The 22,188-nt window shown below is 42.7% G+C and overlaps 1 protein-coding gene across 1 annotated transcript in view; it reads right to left on the bottom strand.

The window, feature by feature from the left end:
- The window catches only part of ches1 (checkpoint suppressor 1), a 54,011-nt gene that overhangs the window by 27,320 nt on the left and 4,503 nt on the right, over positions 1-22,188 (bottom strand). Inside the window, exon 2 of the mRNA XM_020616961.1 lies at positions 138-737. Within this exon, the coding sequence (XP_020472617.1) occupies positions 138-719 (582 nt within the window). The 5' untranslated portion in view covers positions 720-737. The remainder of the gene's footprint in view (positions 1-137; positions 738-22,188) is intronic.

The raw sequence follows: 22,188 nt of genomic DNA, 5'->3' as shown, positions 1-22,188 counted from the left end.
ATGTTTTGATGCCACTTTTTGATTTTATGTGCACACTCCATATGGTACTAAAGTAATAAGGTTCAATAGCCAGCCCATAGTTTAAATGGAAGTCAGCACTGTCCTAACTTTCTCTACACAACTGCTGATGTCTATACCTGGCTCCGGTCTTTATCCACCTTCTTGAAGCACTTGTTGAGCGACAGATTGTGGCGCACTGAGTTCTTCCAGCCTGTAGGGGCACTTGCAAAGTAAGGGAAGTGCTCCAGGATCCAGCCATAGATATCCTTCACCGGCAGCCGTTTGTTCGGTGCATCTTCGATGGCCATGAAAATCAGGCAGCTGAAGGAATACGGTGGTTTTCGGTTAGCCCCTGCTGCCAAGTCGTATGCTGAGTGTGCATCGCCGAGCAGGGGGTCGTCTGGGCAGGGAGATGAGGAGGAGGGCGAACGGGGATGCTGGCCATCGGGGTCCTGCAGAGGGGAAACGCTACGCAGCCCCGAATGGCTGAAGCTGTTGAGGAGGTCAGTGCTCTCATGGAGCCAGGAGAGGCTGGTTAGTTCCTCGTCCTCGGCCTTGGAGAAGGAGGCCGATAGGGACAGGGAGAGATCAGCTGCCTCGGCTTCAGATGCTGCTGTGGCGGCATCCCCCTGCCGATATGGTGGGCTCATGCCCTGTGAGGCACTGGCACCACTACTGGGGCTCTGAGCCTTCTTACTGGGGGGCATGGTGGGTCCCATCCAGCCCAGGGCTCACTCCTAGAGAGGGGACAGAGCAGAGATAGGAGGACAAAAACAGGCACAGGGGAAGAAGGGTGTAGAATGGGTGGAGAGGAGAAAGAGGAAAATGAAGAAAACAAACATGGTCAGACTGAAATTCAGTTGGATTCTCACATAAAGCTTTCATTTTGTTAAAGGCCAAAGGCTGGAGGCACACAGGAGTTTGACCACATCACCAATTAGGCCATGTTAAATCTGAATGTAAACGTATACCCCGATCATATTTCTCTGGAGCTTACTATCTAGCTGTGACTGGGACAGAAAATTTAGTGCTTCATTGGTTGGGGCAATCCTGCCTTGTACAACTACCCTCTAATTACTAGTGTGCCAGCAAAGTATTGACATTACAAGGGTTTGCTGTCATAACATACGAATACTATTCAACATCTAATAGTTGCAGGGTCACAGAAACAATTCTGGTGCTTTAACATCTTGACAGCAGGAGAAAATTTAATTGTCAATGAATGAGAAACAGACAATAGTACAAACAGCTGAGTCCAGTGGTTAGACTTCGTTCCACAGCAGGACATCTGTGACCATAGATGATCATATTCATGAGATTTTCCATGAAAAAAAAACCCCAGAAGAAACAAATTAATAGTGTGAATTTAAATACACTCCTAGTCTAATCAGGCCATTATTCTCCAAACATAAGAGCAATGCTGTGCTCGTTAGACGCACCCAGAGTGTGGTAATTGAAGGGGAACGGTCCTGAGTATCACACCACAATCAGGCGGCTCACAACCAGGCCTCTGATTGTCCTCTAGCACAGACAGCTGTGAGAAGGACCCAGGCAGCAGCTACAGTAAAATGTAACCTGCTCCACTCACCCTGTGAACACATTTCATGGACACACATACACACCCTTTGCTAGGATTCCCACATGCTCATGCACACATACACGCAGACCCAACTGAGTGTGGGCACGATCCTAAATTTATATGCACACAGTAATACTGGCAACAAATTCCAGATGCACATGCATATACAGACAGGGATTCAAAAAGGTTGCAACCCTACAGTAAGAACATGCACTCACATGATTACAAAGATGAGTACACACACATACACATGCGAGAGAGCAGCGCCATTAGGACATGAGGATTAAGTCCAGATATGTTCTGGCTGGCTACTGTGTGGTGTGATCACTCTCTAATCCAAGGTGCTCATCCGCTGATGTGTCCCATTCACTCTGCATGATTGACTGACAGCTGTCACCCATGGCAACCCGCTCTGCCGTGACAACTGTCATTTCGCTACAGCTCTGGCCACTGTGTCACCATGGCAACAGAGCAAAACAACTCAGCTCCTCTCTCATTCTTGTGCTTTTTTCTTTTTTCTCCTTGCCGTCTGTCGCTCTTCCACCTATCTCCCTGTCTCCCCTGTTTTCACTTTTCTACCAGCACAGACAACTCTGCTTAACAGTGTTGATAGGCTGTAGCGGAAGGACCGATCTAAATATAGAATTGTGATGTATAGCTGCTGCACTGTTGCTCCACATATAGCTGGCCAGCCTACAGTCAGCCTGCCACTCCATTCGATGCTCTCCGCGGCGCCGGGGAAACGCTCGACAGAGCCGAATGTCTTTGATCTCCTCTCTTTTCACTTCTCACACTTTCTGACAGCATGCGTGCTCATTCAACAAGCTGTACCTGTCTGAGGTGCAGCGTTGTTGCACCAATATTGACATTGAGCATAATGAATTCAAATTGCCCTGGTGATGACAACACTGTAGCTGAAAATAGTGAGAGTGCAATCAAAGGCTTTTCAAGGTGTGCGTGTCTCTGTTTGTGAGTGCGTTTATGCATGTGTCTGACTGGCTTGTCAAGGTGTGCATGTGTGTTTGCGATCGTCTTGGAAAGGAACTAAGTGCATCGTGGTGCCGTTGTCCCCAGTAGAAGTCCAGTGGAATGCAGAGATGGCTCTGATGCTCTCTTTTTCTTCATCTCCTCTTCCTCTTCCTTGTTATGTTGCCATAGTGGCAAGGGGGCCATGAAACATTACGGCTGACAGTAAAGTCATCTCATTTTACTGTTGCTATGACAACAAACTCCTCACTGTTGGTTGGGGCCAGTGTGAGCTGCCGCCCAAGCCTCGTGCCTGAGTGTGTGTTTGAGTGGATGCATGTATGTGTGTGTATGTCTGTGTATGACACCACATCTCCCATGGGCTCTCATAAAGCTTATCAAACTTGCTCGGCTCTAAACAAACTTCCATGCAACTTTTGCCGCGGCCCCTCAGGATCAACTGTTAAAGGACAAAGGCAGATATCGCTCAAGTTCAGACTAAATGATGCCTGCTGTGTGTGTGTGTGTGTGAGAGAGAGGGGAGCATCCTCATATTTGTTTGACAGATGGGACTGTGCTATTCTCTCTGTCGTCTTCATTCTCCTGATCTCTTTTGTGTTTGCATGCTTTGTTTTGATTTGTGTTCGTCTCTATTTGGCATGTCCACATCTGTGGTTTCTTCCCTGGGTTTGCGTGTGTGCGCATCAGATTATTAAGTACACTCTAACTATCTGTCTATAAGTACACTCTCCTTTTACTGTAAGTATGGTATGTGCATGTCAGTGAAATTTAAAGCAGCTGCAATCTGTATGGTGTCTGTTCTCAGCGTGAGACTGGCACCACACCAGTTCTGTTTGCACTCTGAAAAATGGACTTTAAAACACACCATTCAATTATAGTAAATGGCTTTATCCGCTTGAACCACCTTTCTTACCGCCACGATTGGTGGTTGGTGGTACACTTAAGTCAGAGTGGTCCTGTTATTGTGGCGCTATGAATATATGTTCCATAAAGGGCTGAAAATTACTTGCCAACGGTGTCGAGCATTCACACTTCCTCACTCTACAAGTGTAACAGCCCTCTACTCAGTGACATTTTTTTCAAACTTACAGAAAAGCTTAAATGATTAATGGATAATCAATAAACAGAAAAAAAAAGTGAGCTTTTGCTTGTTTTCTCTGTTTTAAACAAGTGTAAACTGGGTGTCAGAGGTCTGTCAGATCAAATTGAATAAGTAACTTTGAAATGTGGGAACATGCGATGTATGCATTTACTTTTTACTAACAGTTCCCAGGTCCACTTACTAGCCTTTTCTGGAGCTTTTGGTCATATCACATGGTTCGTTAGTGGCTGGAGTTGTCATGGAGATGGATGTGTTTAACACACAAGCTATGAGTTCATTATGATTTCATTCATTGCAAAGGGCTTTGGCTGAAAACTTAAAAGAATAGAAAGCCGACATCATGATGTCAACGAACCTCTATTTCATTAGCTCCACTAACTCAGTGTAATCTTTCATTTAGCCATTTTTAAGTCTTTGTGAAAAAGCAAAGCATTGTCCTTGGGTTTCATTTCCAGACTCCAAGACAAAATGTCAAATATTATTTAGCATCTGATAAACTACAGCTCATGCTCATAAAGCACCAATAAAACACCAGTATTGCTTTCAACATTTTGGGTGTACTGTCTAAAAACAACTACAGCAACCTCTTCTTTCTGTCCTACTCTTATTACATCAGTAGTCAGGGACTTGCCATGATGTTAAGTCCACAAACCAAGAATGTAAATTAGTGTATTCCCCAACTCTTGAAATATCCTGTTAAGGCCTAACTTTTATTCTTAAACCAAAAGCTTAACTTAACAACTGATCCAACTCTATTCACTGATGAAGATATTGTTGAAATCTCTAGAAAAAACCAGTGACCTTGAGTTGTTTTGTCCATATCACTATTCCCAAAGTCAAGAATGAACTTTTGTGCCAAGTTATTTTTGATGGGGGAAATAAAAATCTCAAAATTAATCAAGAATTAAGATAAATGGCAGCTATAATCCAGAAGTATTCGGACACACTGAAGTAACTCTGACATGCAACCATCACAAGATCCCATTTTTGCAGTAGGACACCTACTTAAAATTGTAACCTAGTTTCCACCACAATCTCCTAAAAAGCTAAATGTGCCATTAAATGGTAAACTTTTCATCAATACACCATGGGGGTTATTTACTATGGTTTTCTGGCGCTAAACAGTGAAACCGTGTGTTCATATTTGAAAGGAGTCCCAGTAAGGTGCTGTGACAGAGAAACAGAAGAAATGTGGCAATGCAGGAATTTGCACGTTTGGTTTCATACAATATGTATTTTACGGCGTTCCCATCCAGGGAGGCAAAAATAAAGGAGGAGAGAAGGGAAATGTATACAAATACCCTCAGTTCCTGATTTACCACAGCTGAAATTTAGCACCAAGAGAAAGCAGGTGCATAATCTGTAGCCCTGCTCTCAGCATGGCAGCTGTTAGTCATCTGAGAGTTAACAACATGTTGAGGGAGAAGTTTTGTGTAAATCACATCACTCACCAGAGGAGAATGTGAGGGACGTACAGGCTTTCCGGTCAAACCATGCTTCAATTACCAAACAAAATAAAAGATGATTTGATAGGCAGAGGACTACGTGATTCAAGTTCTGAAACTGGTTTGCTGATTTCTTCAACCATGTTAATATTCAGTCTCCTAAGCTTCCTCTCAGTCTACACATGCACAACAGCCTTCAGGCACTAGATCCTAAGTGGAGGTGTATTCAAATGAACACAGCTTCAGCTGTGCTCATTTACATCATCAGTGCAGGTAAATACACCTCTAAATTGAAAAATTGCAGCGCTGCAATATTTTGTGCATCTGACCATAATTTATGACAGGTTAAATAAATATCCCCCTCTGTTGTTGACATAACATCTATAAAAATTGAAGGGGTAGAGCACAGTGATTTTTTTAGATTCAAGAGTTAAAAGTGCATCTTTTAACATGATTCAATCGTAGTTTCAAAAAGATTTCTTTGCAATCAACCTTCAAATTTTAATGAATTGAAAATAAAGTCTTGGGGGGCTAAACACAAATCCATAAAAGGTGTTCATTTAGCAGAATGTCATTGATCTTAATGTAACCCTTCTGACCTTTGACCTCTGAAGCCAATAGCAAGTGGAGACTGAGATCACCAGTGTTTACACGGAGGGGAGAAGGTCGACAGACCCCTCTGAGAGTACAGAGGGTGCAGGCTAATTCACGTGCTCTAATTGACAGCATAATCATCATAAGCTGCATCCGTGCTCTTGCAGATAGTTGTCTAAATCACATGCAATATTTAAATAATCTTCAGAAGATATGCATTCCCTGTCTGCAGCTTTTTTTTGTCTGTCTTACAGGCGTTTTGTGTGCCAAAGCCAGAAGAAATATTCCAATAATGTAGTTCTTGCACTGGAGTCTGCTGCGATATTTGCCAAAGTGACTTTCAGTGAAATTCCCAAGTCATCAAGTTACAGAACCCCTCAAACCACATCAATGCAGAAATATTAAAATAAAACCAAGATTGGCTTATGACATGCTGTCAGCAGCACACTTACACTCTGCTCTGGGCCTCGGCGGACTGAAATGACTATTACAACTTTGTCAATTTGATTGCAGCTTGTGACATACAGTATGTTGTACGTCACATACTCCTGCTTCTTGCTTTCCTGACAGTCTTCACTATACAGCCCAATAAAGCCAGTGCCATGAAAATAATCCACCCCTAACCCAGAATGGACTAGTAATAGTAGTGCAGGAGATAGCAGCGAAGAATGGAATAGTAGCCAGTGGGAGTTATTACTTTGCAGAGGGGCAAGCTGAACCTTGTGGCTCCTCTGGCCAAAATGATAAAGCGGAGAGTCAGATGCACCGAGGCAAAACTAATCTGGAGTTTTGATGACAAAAGGACGACCTTTGAGTGACAAGCTGAACCTTGTGGCGCCTCTGGCCAAAATGATAAAGCGGAGAGTCAGATGCACCGAGGCAAAACTAATCTGGAGTTTTGATGACAAAAGGACGACCTTTATCCCTCCTACTCATGCACTGGATGGATGGAAGGCGAAAGGAAGACCAACAGAGAGAAGGAGAAAATGAGAACTCTCTCAGAGACTGGAAAATAATAACTTCTGCTACATATATGTCAACATCAGTATAGGAAGCTGTGTGATGTTCTCCATTTTCAGCCCATGAAATCATTCTCCCCCTTCCTCTGTATTTCCTGTTATTCCCTGACGACAAATATCAGGGTTCCAGAGGGCTTTAAGGAAGCGGAGCAGGACTGGTCACATTCTATAAGGCCATTTATGTCATCCACAACAGCAAAAAGTTAGGGAATAGGGGTCAGGGAGCAGGGTGTCCCAAAGGGAGCGCTCCTCACCCCTTGATCCTCGCTGCTGCTCTTATCTTCCCAGCGACACAGACAGTGATGCGTGCACACACATAAACATGTACGCATTCAGACATACACAAATACTCTGAGGACTGGCAGCATGTGCATACTTTCAACACAAATAGGGAAAAACTGAAAAACATTCATAGTCTTGTTCAAACAAAATAATGGAAAGTGCCAAAATGATTTGTTCATTAATGGATTTACGCCTCTTTTTTTTTATTCAGAAAGTTGCTATTGTTTTTTTTTTTTTAGGTAAATTTAATTTTCACAGATCTATCTGATTTGAAATGGTCTGATGTGAAACTTCCTTCACTACAGGAAGTTTCACATCAGACCAAGGAACTGATAGCACATCAATGGGGCCACAGAACAACACTGTATGGCTTGAATAAGACAGTGAAATGCACACACAGTAACTAAGAAGCAAAAAGCTCAGAGAGGACACTTGTAATGTGGTGCAAGAAAATCAAATATTGCCAGTGAATAATTCAAGATGACACAGACACACATGCATGCTCCGTCGTCCAAAGTAGGCTAACCAACAAAGCAAACAGACATTTGCATCAGGCAAACACAGAGTAGGTTTGGTATGATTCATCAGCAGCCAGCGATCATGAAGTCACGCTCACCCTCGTTCTCTGAGGATGGCAAACAATCAAACCCAGACATACAGTACATACACGCACACAAAAGCAAACTGAGGTTGTGAATATGGACGCTTGAAGGTGATTTGTGTTCACGTGCAGTTTTGGTGGAGTGCAGTGGTAGAATGTGCATGTGTATACGTGTGTGGGGTGGACTGACAGCAACAGTCGAGCTGAGCTTTAAAAAACAACAACAAAAAAACAGGCCCAGGGCTCAACACTTCCATGGTAATGGCCATGACACACCACGAGCCCAGTCACATGATCGTACACACTCTCTCAGTTACTGGCTCATTCAGTCAGACCAATCTTTTTCCATTTCCCGGTTAAAGTCAAGTAATTGTGCTCTCCTGTGTGGAATTTAATATGTGTTAGAAAATCTATCCATCCATTCATTATCTATACCGCTTCTCCCGACCAGAGCAGGGGGGTGCTGGAGCCAATCTCAGCTGACACTGGGCGAGAGGCAGGGTACAGGTCGCCAGTCTATTGCGTGGCTGACACTTAGAGACAAACAACCACACAGACGCACATTCATACCCACAGACAATTTAGAGTTGCCAATAAACCTAAGCTGCATGTCTTTGGATTGTGTGAGGAAGCCGGAGCACCCAGAGGAACCCACGCAGGCACAGGCCCCGGGTCGGCTCGGGCTCAAACCCAGAGCCGTGTTAGAAAATAAAATGATCAGTGCTACTACTAGAACCTAGTAGAGTTGGAGATGGTTCAGATGGGGGTCCAGATGACTAAGAGACAGAGATGCTCACAAGTCATGTTTTGCAAGTCCAAGTCAAGTCTCAAGTCCATTATGGTTGGCATGAGTATCCTATCAGCTGCTGCGTACCATCCAGATAGCTTAGAACACTGCACAGCTATATCTAAGGAATTCAAAGCATAGACTGTATTTTAATCACTCCAACTATATGCATACAGTATCAGCATTGATTCATTGTTAGGTGTTTGACAGTTACTCATAAAAATAGTCACTGTGTACGAAACTTGGGTGTGACCTGAGTCCAAGTCGCAAACTCAGGCCCCCATCTCTGCTAAGAGACCCATATTTGATAAGTGAAGGGATTAACAAATTCATTAAGGAAATGTTTGTCTCCATGCAAAGAGCAGTTAATTTACAAAACGTGCAAGCTGGAGGCGCCACGTTTTGTACCTAGCACTTATCACTGCTAATGAGAATGGCAAATATAGCCAAAAGTCCAAATGAAACACTTATTGTCAAGTTAATGTACTCTTGCAAACTGAAGTGTGTACTTGTGATGCACTGTGTTAATCAGTGAGCTTTACAGGTGGATTTTGAAGAAGGCCTTGCCAGCTCTGTTTCCCCGCAAAGCTAAGCTAACATCCTCCATGTCCAGCTCTGTACTGAAAGAACAAAAATAAGTACACAGAATTTTTGCCAAGATATTGATTCAGCAGGTACTAAAACAATAAACTGACATTCCTGTTTCTAGACAAATGAAACAGCCACAGATGATTTAATAGTAAGGTCAAAAGGTGGTGGTGCAGATTTGTTAGCTTTAGGTACTTACAAACTAGAATAAAAGTTTCAAAAGGAATTGGATTCAATAAAGAATTCATAATTGGTGCCATAAAATCCTAGATGCCAACAATTAAGGTACTAATAATAATAAAAAGATAACACTGTCTCACTGTTACCACCTTTTCCTCATCTCCTCTTTCAACCCTTCCCTTGTCCAGTCCCTCCCAGACTCCCTCTAAGGCCTTCTTGTCTTTTCTCTTTGACAGTGAGCAGGTCCCTGTTGGCACTCTTTGCTCATATACAATATTGTGGGAAAGGAGAGAGAGAGAGAGAAAGGGAGAAACAGAAAGACAGAGGGAGACTGCCAGAAACACTATACGATATCAAAGAGGCCAGTGCACAGCCAACAGGGCTTTGATAGTGGGCAGGGAGGGGTGCAGGTCAGAAAAACGCAAGGAGAAAGGCTGTGTGAACTGTTTAAAGAGAGGAGCATGATCCATCCCCACACTGAATGAAGAGTGGGGTGGATGGAGCTTTGAGGTAGTGTTTTTCTGCTAGATGTCCTGCAGTCCAAAAATAAATAATTTAATAAATAAATAAGTGGGTCTCCCTCTCTGTGTCTCTCTGTCTCCCTCTTTCTCTTTTCCCTCTGGCTTTTCCACTTATCTTTAACAAACAGCAGCTCAGGCTCTCAGCCACTGGCTGACAGTTTGTCCTGACAACAAAAAACCATGGCAACAACCACTGGGAGAGCCTGTCCGGTTCCAAAGGTCCACCCTCTCTGGCTTCTTCAACTCACTCTGCTCTTTGAACCTTTTGCAAATTTGGCTGATTGCAATCAATAAGCAAATGAGCTAAAACTTGATGATAGAAGTTTGTGATCAAAAAAACGAATGGCTTTGTGCTTGTCTGAGAGCAGATCAAGACTGAAGAGCTTGTTAGATCACCTTTGGCAGAGAAAGGCAACTGAGGCAGAAAAAAAATGTGTTCTGGTTCAGAAGAGAAAGTGGAATTTGGAAATGTGAAAAGAGCAGGACAAGGGCGTGAGGCAGCAGTTTGTCAGTAGCCCATACAGTCCTCTCTGGCCTGCCTTTGCTGACGATACTTATACCGCTTCTGCTGATGATACAACTCTGCTTGCATCCTTCACTCCTCCCTCCCACTCCTACAAGCTGTTTTTAACACTGCGCAAGATACCTTATGTCAACTGAAACGTGTTCTGAATGCTGACAAAACAAAATTCAGGCTATATACAAACTCACAAACAGGCCAAAAAAGGAAAAGTGATGTGAAGAATCACAATTGCTTGGGACTTTGAAATGTTTTTTTTTCTTAAGGCTTGTTAGAACATTGCTGGGAACTTAATATGCATGTTTAATCCAATTTAATATCATGCTACATGCAGAATTTACTTATTACTGGTCATTGTCAAAGTATATGTCTCTTTTGTAGTCTGCACATTTACAGCTAACTGTGAGTCAACAAATTTCCTAATTGAAAGTTAGGTATAGGTCTTAAGTTTATTAAAAGAGGAGAAGGTCAAATCCAAATCTGTTTCACAACATGCAGGTCTGTGTGCTGTTAGATAAGCTCAACATGTTTTGGTACTTGACCAAAATCTGTCTGTAGCACACAGTGACAGAAAATGCCAAGTATCAAAAACCTTGAATCACATTCGAATGTCTGATCAGATTTGCTAGGCAAGGCCAGGTAGCTTTATTTATATGGCACAAACATCCAAAGGAAAGAACTGGAATGTCATTAAAAACAATCAGCAATAAAATTTGAGTAAAATCACTGAAAAGAGGACAAAATGACATAAAACCGGCTAAATTAAGAAGAATACATAAAACAAAAATAAAAATTAAATCTTCTTTGAATATGAGACCGCTAACTGTTGCTATTTGTTTCAGATGATAAAATACTGATTTAGTTATGGCTGTGATGTGGCGGTTGACACCAAAATTTTTAACTTAGATTTTTGTCTTTATAGCCCTGGAATTCAAATGAGCAATAATGTTCATCCTTTCCTACTCATTGCCTAAAGCAGTCATTTTTATCTTGTCTTTATTTAATTGAAGAAAATTGTATTGCATCCAGGTATTAACTTGTTCTAAGCAACTGGCAATGAGTCCAAGGTACCATACAGAAGTCACTGATTTGACCTATAGGGAGCATGCACAGGTTGAAAAACAGCGGTCCAAGAATCGAACCCAGGGGGACTCCACATCACGGTGACCTGGCTTTATGATCACCAATGGGAACAACACAGCCCCTGTCCTTGAGATATGACCAATTACAAACAGAATCGGATAATCCCGCCCACTTTTCCAGTCTGTCAAGAAGTGTTTTACATTCCACAGTACCAATGGCTGTACTAAAATCATGAAGCACCAAAACTCATAAGTTGTTATGCTGAATTAAACCCTTTTTTCCATTTTTTCCCAATAACAGAATGTTTATAGTTTGTCCTCTAATTATTCAGTACTGAATGATCCAGGGAGCCTTTGTTTAGAATGGGATGAGCAACTGCACTTTTCAAAATGCCTAACAACCACATTTACACTGCTATTCTAAACCCCAAGTATCATAGAGGAATTATACATTTTCAAAAGATACACTTGCATATTAGGTTTATAATTGTTACGGCATTTTATTTGATAGTACGACAGGCCAAAAAGACAGGAAACACAAAGAAAGAGGGAGCGATGGCATGCAGCAAAGGTCCCCAGCTGGAATTGAATCTGCTGAATGCTGTGGTTGTATGGTAAACATCTTAAAGCACTCAGACACCAGGATGAGTCCAGGTTTGATTTTCTGACATTATAATGTAAATGTCTTAAAGTCAATGAAAGTCTACAAGAAGATGTGCAAATTCCTGTAAAGACGACTTAACGGAAAAAGCAAGCTTGACAACAATAAAACTGGGCATGATGCTCACAGCCATGAATTTCTTTGCAGCCTTAGCTGAAAGTAAAAAAATGGTTGCCTGGAAAGTGGCGAAAAAACCCTGAGTAAAGGAGTAAGTGTGCTACAAAAGGTTAAGTCCTTTAAAGCTGAAATGAGGTTTTTTTTTTAAGCACAAGTTGTGGCTTTTCCTTTTGCTGAGACAGAATGGCTGTGAGTACTGCTGTGCTGGCACTTGATTATGTTGTTTTATATTCATATGCAAGAACTGTATTACTGACTGTACCTCTGTATCTCATCAGTGTTACCTTCCATGCTCGAGCTGACAGCTGCCTCATCCACCGCTCAATGTATTCCTCGCTACAGTTTTATATAGAAATATATAAGGCCACTCTGGGTAATTGAGTGTTTTCTTACATCTCTTTTAAAAAAAAGTAGGTGGAAAATTACTGTTTGCAGTCCCAGGATTTGTTTTTGTTATCTGTCCCTGAGGTCAGAGCCGAATTAGGCAAAAGTGCCTTTATGTACTCTGCTCCCTCTTCATGGAACTGGCTGCAAAATTATTTAAAGCTGAAAGCTCTCTCTGTGAGTTTACATGGTTAATGAAGGTTCTTGTGGCAGACTCAATAAGGAGCTGTCTTTGTTTAGTCAAGATTAAAATAGGTTTGGCAATAAGCCTGCTGGTTTGACACTGAAGAGCTGCCTATTGGAGTGCTTATAAATGGCTATGTGGTTTTGATTGTATTTTTGCTTTTTTGTGCTATTCTGTTTATGTTTGTCTGGATGCTGCATCTTGGCCAGCCTCCTTGGATGGAGGAGATTTTAACTGCTGGGACTTCCCACTTTAAACAAAGGTTAACTAACATTTGAACAGAAGCTCGTCTTCAAATTAAACATTACTAATTCTGTCTCCCGGCCTGTATATATTCAGTTACAAAATGCTAAATAAAAAACCGGGATGATTTCTTGTTTCCAGGCTCATTCTCTCCCTTTGCATTTTCTAATCAGCAGATCCAGAGAATAGCAGCAAGAAAAAAATAGGATGACCGCAAGTGCAAATGACAGGAATGGACAAGAAAAAAAGAGTGAGGCGAGTAAAAGAGAGAGGGTAGTTATATCTTAGGGTCATTAGCAGCATTTCAAAGTCACCCCATCTTTCAGCGTACACTGTTTGACAGGCCCTGCCAACAGAATTAGAGGTGAAGGATGATGGTGCCGTGATTAGATGTGTAACTCAGGGGAAAGACAGGAACTGATCCATGGTTACAGAACAAACACTCTCATATGTGTGCTGTAGAAAGAAAAGGAACATGAAGAGAAGGGATGGGGATGAGCGATATGATAACCCCAGTCGTAAGATGAGGTCAGGTATTGATTATATAGCCCTTAAACTCTTTATTTCAATGTGATTCTGCCTGATACACAGAAAGCCCCCTTGGCTCCTCCAATGAATGAACTGAATTCCCACATTACCAGGCTTAAGATAACATACCTGGCTAAATTGCTGCTCTTTATACTGTAAGTCTCAAATCTCTTTACAGATATTCATCAAAGGCTGCTCCACTCCTAATGCGGAGAACAACACACAGTGTGGTTCATATTAAGGCCTCAGATCTTCTATCTCGGGCCCCTTGTTTTCTGTAGCATTCCTTTATCGGGGTAGGGGTGGGGGATGGGATGGGCCGCCGTCACTTCTGCCATCTCAAAATATGTGGTGAAGCATCCTTGTTCAATTCTACAGGAAAGTGGGGGGCAACTGATGCCTATTTCTGCCTCTACATCTCAAGCTCCGAGTTTCTCTCCTCTCCTCTCCTCTCCTCTCCTCCCCTCTCCTCCCCTCTCCTCCCCTCTCTGTCCATGCATCTATATGCCTCCATTACATGTCACTAATTGTATCTCCTCTCTCCCGTATTGTGTCCTCACTCTCTCCCTGTACCTTTCTGGCCCTGGAGCTCTATGTTTCTGATGAGCAGTCACTGGCCACATCAACCTGATCAGTCTTTGATTGTTGTTTGTTGTGTCTTGTTGCTTTTCTTCTTTTGTCTCTCCTCTATCCACTCACCCCAACTGGTCGAGGCAGAAGGCCGCCCACCAAGAGCCGGGGTCTGTCGGAGGTTTCTTCCGTTAAAGGGAGTTTTTCCTCCCTGCTGTCGCCAAGTGGTGCTCAAGGGGGATTTGTTGGGTTTTCCTCTATAATAGTAGTGATAACAGTAAGGGCTAGACTATAAAGTGCCCTGAGATGACTTTTGTTGTGATTTGGCACTATACAAATACAACTGAATTGAACTGAAGCCTTTTCTTAACACAGTATAACACAAGCTAACTTTGATAGAGCGCAGATGCAACAGTTATATACCCTTGTATCTTCATGTTACTTCCAATCTGCTGTTGTAGACTTTCAGTTCGTCTTACAGCTTCTTCTCTCATTCCTCCCTGACATTAACTCTGAATGTCTGAAGTTTCCGTCTGCCCAAATGAATGCCAATGATATTAATGTTTGTTGGATAAACTGAGAAGGGTCCATCTGTTGGCTGCAGATTTACACAAAGAAACACCCTCTCTTCCATCATAAACACAACCAACGTGCACACTCAAAGACAGGCTGACCCTTCAGCAAGCCTTTAAAAAAACACAAGAGGCTTGTGGCTGTGGGCGTGCTGCCACAGGTTGCACCCAGACGAGGAAATACAATGCTGCAGTAATAGATTCATGAATATAACGGCTCACCAGATGCCAAGACTTCACAGCGGAACTTGTTGAGGCAGAACTGTACTGAATTTTAAAGGACCGGATCCTCCATCTTTACAGTTATGAGGTAAATAGTCAAACTATGCTGCTCACTTATTTGAGTTTTTAGAAAAAGAAATTTGAGCCAAAATGACCCCGTGATACTAAAGTGTGAGTGTTGCATCAATGGGGCATGTGGTGTTTAAGGTACAGTACCACTGAGACATCCAGGATACCAGAAAGTTTTCTCAATGCCAAAACTGGACAGTAATATTTTTTAAAAGTGTTGCCCCAAAGGCTCCAAACAGCCCTAATTTTTCTCAGCGTCTAAAGGAAGCAAGAGTCAAGGGTCCATGCACGGGATCTCTGGATATTTTTAAAAATATCACGGCCTGGTGTTTTGTAATGAGGAAACCGGTCACTCAGTGCAGCACTGTGTTTTAATGATGTGCTTTTAATTTTTGAACAACAACAGAGGTCTACGGCACAAACAAATAAGGACTGACACACTGACAGACATTAATAGTGGGTAGAGGCAAGTCCTTGTTGGTTTTCAACTCTGTACAGGAGGAACTGAAAATGCTGTTAATATAGAAAATGATCTGCCTTATTCTTTACTTAACCCTATCCATACTGTAACTGTCTCTAAAGGGTTTCTAAATAGCCATGTTCTGCGATCTGCAAGAAGGACATAACATTTACTCATTAAGGTTCACTGGCTTTAACGTGCTCATTTACATGGTTGGTGTTTTAGCCTAATCTAAAACTTCAAAACTACTCTTCACTCCTGCTCACCTAGGGATAAAATAGATCTGAAAAGCAGTACGGCAACATTTCGCTGAAAAAAATGCATAGTGAACTAGTAGCAGCCATAGTCTGTCTGAATGGTTAAAAAATATTACTGACAGGATCGTTTTATAGTTGAATAGCTGTTGCAAGTGAGGAAAAAGTTAATTTCACCGTTACTAAGAAAGAACACAAAGAAAAACCATCAACTGAACACGTAAATGAAAAAAGCTTGTCCAGTGTTTCCATCATACTCACAGTCTTGTAATGGTGAAAAAAAAAACTGTGAAACAGTATCAGACACTATAGCTCTCCAGTGGACATCATAGTAATAGAATATTTTCAGGTCTGCTGGAAGCTCCTCAGGTGAAAAATACACCCTTCAACGCTTGAACACCTGAAGAAAACTTGTCTGATGTTGTTGCTAGGAGATAGATTTTTATTTTGGACAGCTTGATCTCTGTTGATTTTCCTTCTAAAGTCTCCAGTTTTCACCAACATTCAGTATTTGTACTGGAAGGAAGAGCAGACAGACATTTCTCCAGTGGCAGCATCTATAGCGAAACACAATGCAATGCAACCAAAGGACATGATCTGTTTTAAGGGTGCAACTCGCTTTTCCTTAACTCCACTACTGCTCTGCTGCTGTAACTCTCTCTACAAATATGTTACACCAGCAGCTGCAAACCAGAAGCTAAGGTGTATTCTCAGGTAAGCGGAGACGAGAGTGAGGAGCTGGGGCATCAAAAGGTATTATGGGCAATGCAGTTAAAGCACTGACGATGAGACAGGCTCAAGGAAAGTGGATGCAACAAAAAAAGGAAAATGACAGCTGCTTATTCACAGAATACCAGAATGTGTTGGACACCCCAGCCTGATTATTTACAACAGCGTAGGAGCAGCTCAGGGTGGAATTTTCCTTTGAGGCAGGGCGTCCCACTCTGTTACAAAACAGCAAGGGAAACTTGCTATTCACACCTCCCCCCCTCCCCCCCACCCACACACACGAAAAGATAAAACCATGCATGTTTAAGCATACATGCACTTGTTCTCTCTTTATATCTTCTTCTTCCCCTTTTGCTCCTTCACAGCGATTTCCCGCGCATACTCTGTGTCTCTCATGGTACATTCAGAGCATGAACACCAGGAGTCAGCAAGTCTGGACACAGCTGCTGAATATTCAGCCCCGCGCGCTCTCTCTTCCTCTCAGCAGCTCTGTCTTCTCCCACCTTAAATTCTCCTTATTTTCCCCTCTCTCTCTTGCTCCAAGCCACTTCTAGCTCAGTTTCTCACTGCTTTCACTGGAGCTCTCTACAGCTCTGCTGCTGCCACTGCCTTTGCTCTCTGTGCTCCACTTTCATTAAGGGGCTCTCCTCTGATAGCCCTTCATATAACACTTAATCATTGTAACAATAAGAGCACCCTCTCTCAGACGAATCACCCTGAGGGGCTGGTCCTAAAGTCTCTGCTAACTGATGTCACTAACTGCCAGGGCTCCTGATTGGCCAGAGCAATGTGGGAGAACCCGCCCCAGGTGTTTGACGGAGGGCTCAGTGGGAGCATGCAGGTCGGAGAGGCCAAGGACATTCCTCTTATAGAGAAGAGAGGAGAAAACACACATACACAAGCGCCTGCTCATATATACACGGGCACAAAGGCTCTTGCCAGGAAGCAGAAGACAAGGCGTGTTTGGCTTTGCAGTCAAGAGAGAGATGAATAAGACTATTGAATAAGGGGGAGGGAGGTTTGAATAACAGTATTTTACATGAATGGATCTTCAGGGAAATGACTGCTCCGTCTGCTCTCTATTTTCAGCTGCGATTTGACAACAGGATTGTGTGTGTGTGTGTGTGGGGTGGGGGGGGGGTTTTTTTTTGCTGATTGAGTCTATGCTACTATCACGCTGTGGAAGTGACAGAGTGCCATATTATGTTGCTGTGGGTGTGCGCTCAGATGAACACTGATGGCGGCTTCATGCGACAAGAACGCACACACAAATCTGTACTCACGCTCAGCCACGCCACCGAGAAACCACAGCTGTTCTCAGGCGCTATGCGGCAGTTGCACCATCGTCTTAGATAACACACACATGCACGCACACACGCATATGAGCGTGAGACGGGGACAGTAACACCAGACTTGGCAGGGTCGGAAGGTCACAAGGGTATTGGGACAAAGTTGCCTAGCAACAAACACAGGACACGTGTCATTACCAGAGTGATCTCTTGTGTGTCCCTAACCTGATCTGAATGTGGTTATGATTAATATGTTGCTAGTCAATGACTGTTTTGCACCTGGCTCTCAACATTTGTGAAGAAATGCACTGGATGTGCTGGTGCTTCATTACAGGCTGCAATGCATTCTGCACAGTGAAAACACATGGCACAGCAGCAGCATACTAGCTGGTTAGTTTGCAGCTACTATTGGGTAAAAATGGAAGAAGTATTTGTGTTTTAAGCTTGCACGTTTGTTATGCTCTTTGTTTCTGTGTAAACGTCTGACAAGCTAAATCAAGTGCGTGGTCAGTGGACTCATCAGTTGTGGCCTTAGGTCCTCTTTGAGCTTGAAACCAGCAGTAAAAACATGTATATCCTTAAATCCTTCTGTATTTTCCAACATTGTTCCTTGTGGCTTGCCACTGTACACCAAGCCCCTGCAGACAGTGTTGCCAAACACAGAGTACAGTGACAGGAAAGTGACACTGACTACAACAGAAACGTGTGTTATTCTGGCTGCAGGTAGGTCAGCCCATCCAGCCCGTCTGTGCACTAAATAGTTTGTAGGTTATCACAGGAACAAGGCTCCTGTCCTCTTTACCTCTGTCCCCCGCTGTACAATGAGTTTCAAGACATAAACAGGAAGTTGATATGGAAATGTGAGTCATTGTAAAAGCTACATTATGACAGATTTTTAGGTAACAAAAAAAAAACAACTGTATTACTGGCCTCAATGATAAAGTCACACTGACTTTAATTATTTTCCAAAATGCAGCAATAATGATAGAACACAGGACAAATCAGAAAAGGACAGCGAAATGAAAAATTGCTCCAGTGCAGCAGCAAGCATGTGTCCTCTTAAAGTGACACTAAACCAATTTTACCTCATGTACAATAGTAAGTTTAGTTTACACGTCAACAGGAGTAATACTCGGCCGACTAAAAGGGTTTCATAATTACATCTGTGGCAGAGAAAGCTTTCTCAAAAAACAGTGTCAAGATTAAGATGGAAGAGTTGCAACATTGAGGGCATTCTGTGCTCTGTTGTAGATAGCTCAACTACTTAGCTAGGTACCTAATTATAGAAGTGACCCAATATTTGAGGGAGAGACAGTCAAAAGGTTGCTTGGCACATTCTGCTAACTTAAAATGTCACACAAGTATAATTATTGCTATTGATTTCAACTTCTTACTTTAAATGATAGTAGCCAAGTCAATGTAACTCTGTGGCGCTGCTGCTAATGTTTGGAACCAATGGATGTTCCCATGATCCACCATTACTGGGGGGAAGGGGGAAAACAGTCCTTATAGAATCAATGAATCAATCTCCTTCTTAATCCCAACTGTGATGCTGTCATCAGTGATGCCATCTTGACTACACATTTCTAACAGAAAGCCTGTCTTGCAAACTGAGGGGCATGGATTTGAAAGGCATGGCTATTTTCCGGGCAGGAAGGAACTAAAGAATACACCCTGTTGAGCTGTATTCTGGGAAGTGTAGGAGCCAAAGTTTTCAAACCTTGATCCATACTAGAAACTCAGAGTCAGAATATCCTGCCTTTTTCTCCTCCAACCTTTTGGAAGTGCAATATTAAGTTAGTGGAGTACTTAACTCTGCAGCCATTCATATGCTAAAATCATTCAGCTTAGCTGTGATAATGGGATGTTGTATTCAAGTCTATTGATTCCTGATCTTAACAAACAGGTTTAACAGTTTTTCTGGAAGGGATCTGTGACAATAAAAGTACAGCCAGTTTGACATGTCCTCATGTTTGAACAAACACAAACACAAATATATTCCTTTAATGCAAGTCGTACCATATTAAACCTACAACGGGCGCCTCCTGAAGACTCAGTGATTCTATCTTCTATTAAACATTAAAAATAACAAAGTTCACTTGTTCTGCATTACTCAAAACAAAATGCACTAAAAACATCATAAAATCAATAAGGCTTAAAAAAAAAACTGAGTTAAAAGCAGTGACCTCTGTCTCTACCTTGCAGCCTTGCTTTAGTTAGTGATGTCACATGTCAGCTGCTCCGTCCGCTCCGCTGTCTGTTTCCACTGTGTGCACTGGAGATGGCAGAGAAACTTATCTTTAAAAAGAAACTGCACACTGTTGTGGAATAATATGGAAAACTGTCACACACACACACACAGTGAATCCTATCTCAGAGAATGCCAGTCACTCACACACACACACACACACACACACACTCACACACACATACACAGAAACTTTGGTGTTTACATCATATGGGAAGGTATTTTTTCCCCTCACCCTGCCAGGGAACAGGCCTACGCATGGACACACAGACGCTGACTAAGGCCCCAAGACTCCTAAGGGGTGGGGGTGAGTGTGTGTATGTGTACAAGTGTGTGTGTGCAGTGCATATGTATATAATTACTGTAGTTGTGTATCTACATCAGACTTGTTGATATGATGTTCAGACATCATTTAGACAGCATCTATGATTTATTTGCCCTGTTACAGCTGAAGTGTGTGTGTATGTTTACATGCATTCATTAGTGTGTGTGCGTGCGCGCGCTTGTACAGTGGAATCAAATCATCCTGCACAGTGTTAAGCTATTGTGTGGTTAGTGGAACGTACAGTACTCTGTTTGCGGTTTGGCCTTAGAGGGGCCAAGCTAATCACTTTATTAGGAAATTCTGCATATTTTGTGTTTGTGCACATGCAATTGTGTGTATTTACACAATTTGTGCATGTTGCTACTCACTTCGTAAACTGTTAAGTCAGTGTGTGGTGTGATTTCCTTGGGTTTAGGGCTGGAGATTACAAAGAGAAGAAATGGGAAAAAGACTAAGCGTATCTGTATTCAGGTTGCTCTGTTAAAAGCTCCCAGTTCTTCCATCGGCTGGCTGATGTTCAGAGCTTCAACCACAGTGTTGGAGAATGCAACCAGCGGTTTGCTCAGTCTAAGACACAAATAGAGCACTCTTCCTGTGCTTAAAACCCTGCAGCTCAAACAGTGAGCTAAAAACAGATATTTATGTTGAGAGCTGAAAAAGGCCAACCACCAAATCACTCCTCTTTCTCCATTACGCTGTGTTTTCCTTTACCAAAATAAGAACTGGCACATACAGTATCTGCGGAGACAATCCAGCATCCTCTCTTTATCCTTTCATTCACTGCCTGCCTATGATTGTTGCAGCTTCTTGGAATAAGAAAGGTCAGACAGTCGCAGACGAAGGGCAACAAAGAGATGGAGTTACCGGTTTCGAGACAGTGGGGTATCCGTTTCAAACAGAAGCTGCTCTAAGGGGGCTGTAACAAGCTGCAACAGTGTGTGTGTGTGAGTGTGTGTGTGTTACAGGAGCATCTTTATACACCTCAGGTTTCTAAGAAAAACACATACAAAACAATAAAGTATCTATTAGCTGCAAAGTCTTTCCACTTGAAGGGAAGAGAAGAGGGGGAAAGAGGGGGAGGAGGATTCACATTATATAAATCAGATGACTCCTGAGGTCATTCCTCACACATGATGATACATGTCAACACACAAACACACACACACACTGTGTTTGGCTGCATCCAACGTATGACATCATTGTAGCCAGAAAGACAGGCGAGTCAGAGAGAGCCAAGCTGATGTCATCCCATTCACCCAGTGTCAATTCGGTAAGCATGGAGTCCGACGCCTGCAGCACAGATACGGATGTTGTTTTGTGATCACACGCACAGCAAGAGCAGACAACTGCAATCTCATGTGTGTGAGGAGACAAAAAATGAGGCTTGCTGATGACATCATGAGTAGAAGGCGGCCTGGCGTGAGCGTGGTGGCTGGGACATGGAGAGAGCGTTCGGATACAAGAGAAGGAGACAGAGCTTTGAGAACGGGCCCAGCTCAAGGAGTTACTCAACGCAAGTCTGACTGTTCAGACTAGAAAGTGCCTATTTGCCTTTTTTCTGTGTGTGTACCCTTTATACACAATGTGTGTATGAGTGGCTGTTTGTGGGTCTTGTGACTTTTCTGTAGCATTTTTACTTGAAGCAAAAAGTGCATTAAAAACACAAGCACTAAAGCATACTGCTGAAGCCCACACTAAAATCTACACACACACATATAAGTACACACTCCCTCTCTGACTTATAAACAAAGCTTCCTGAGGACAGGAAATCCTTCCACCCACGTTCCTGTGTTGCTTGGCAACCAGAGCAGCGTCACCGTGTGCATGCCTCCACCGCTGAAAACAACACACACGCACAAACATGAAGACAGAGACACACACACAAACTCCTTGAACTCTACTCCCTTTTAAAGCACCCAAAAAAAAAGCCTCTGACAACTGATCCAAACTGAGCAGGCTGATACTCGCCACAGCTGCCCTCCAATTCGTCAGTTATGGATCTAAACCAAACATGACATCACCCCTTGTAAACATAAAACACTCTTT

The sequence above is a fragment of the Monopterus albus genome, unplaced genomic scaffold (genome assembly GCF_001952655.1).
Source record: "Monopterus albus unplaced genomic scaffold, M_albus_1.0 scaffold182.1, whole genome shotgun sequence".
NCBI lineage: Eukaryota > Metazoa > Chordata > Actinopteri > Synbranchiformes > Synbranchidae > Monopterus > Monopterus albus.
The sequence above is the reverse complement of the archived record's forward strand: the minus strand, read 5'-3'. Positions and strand labels throughout refer to the sequence as shown.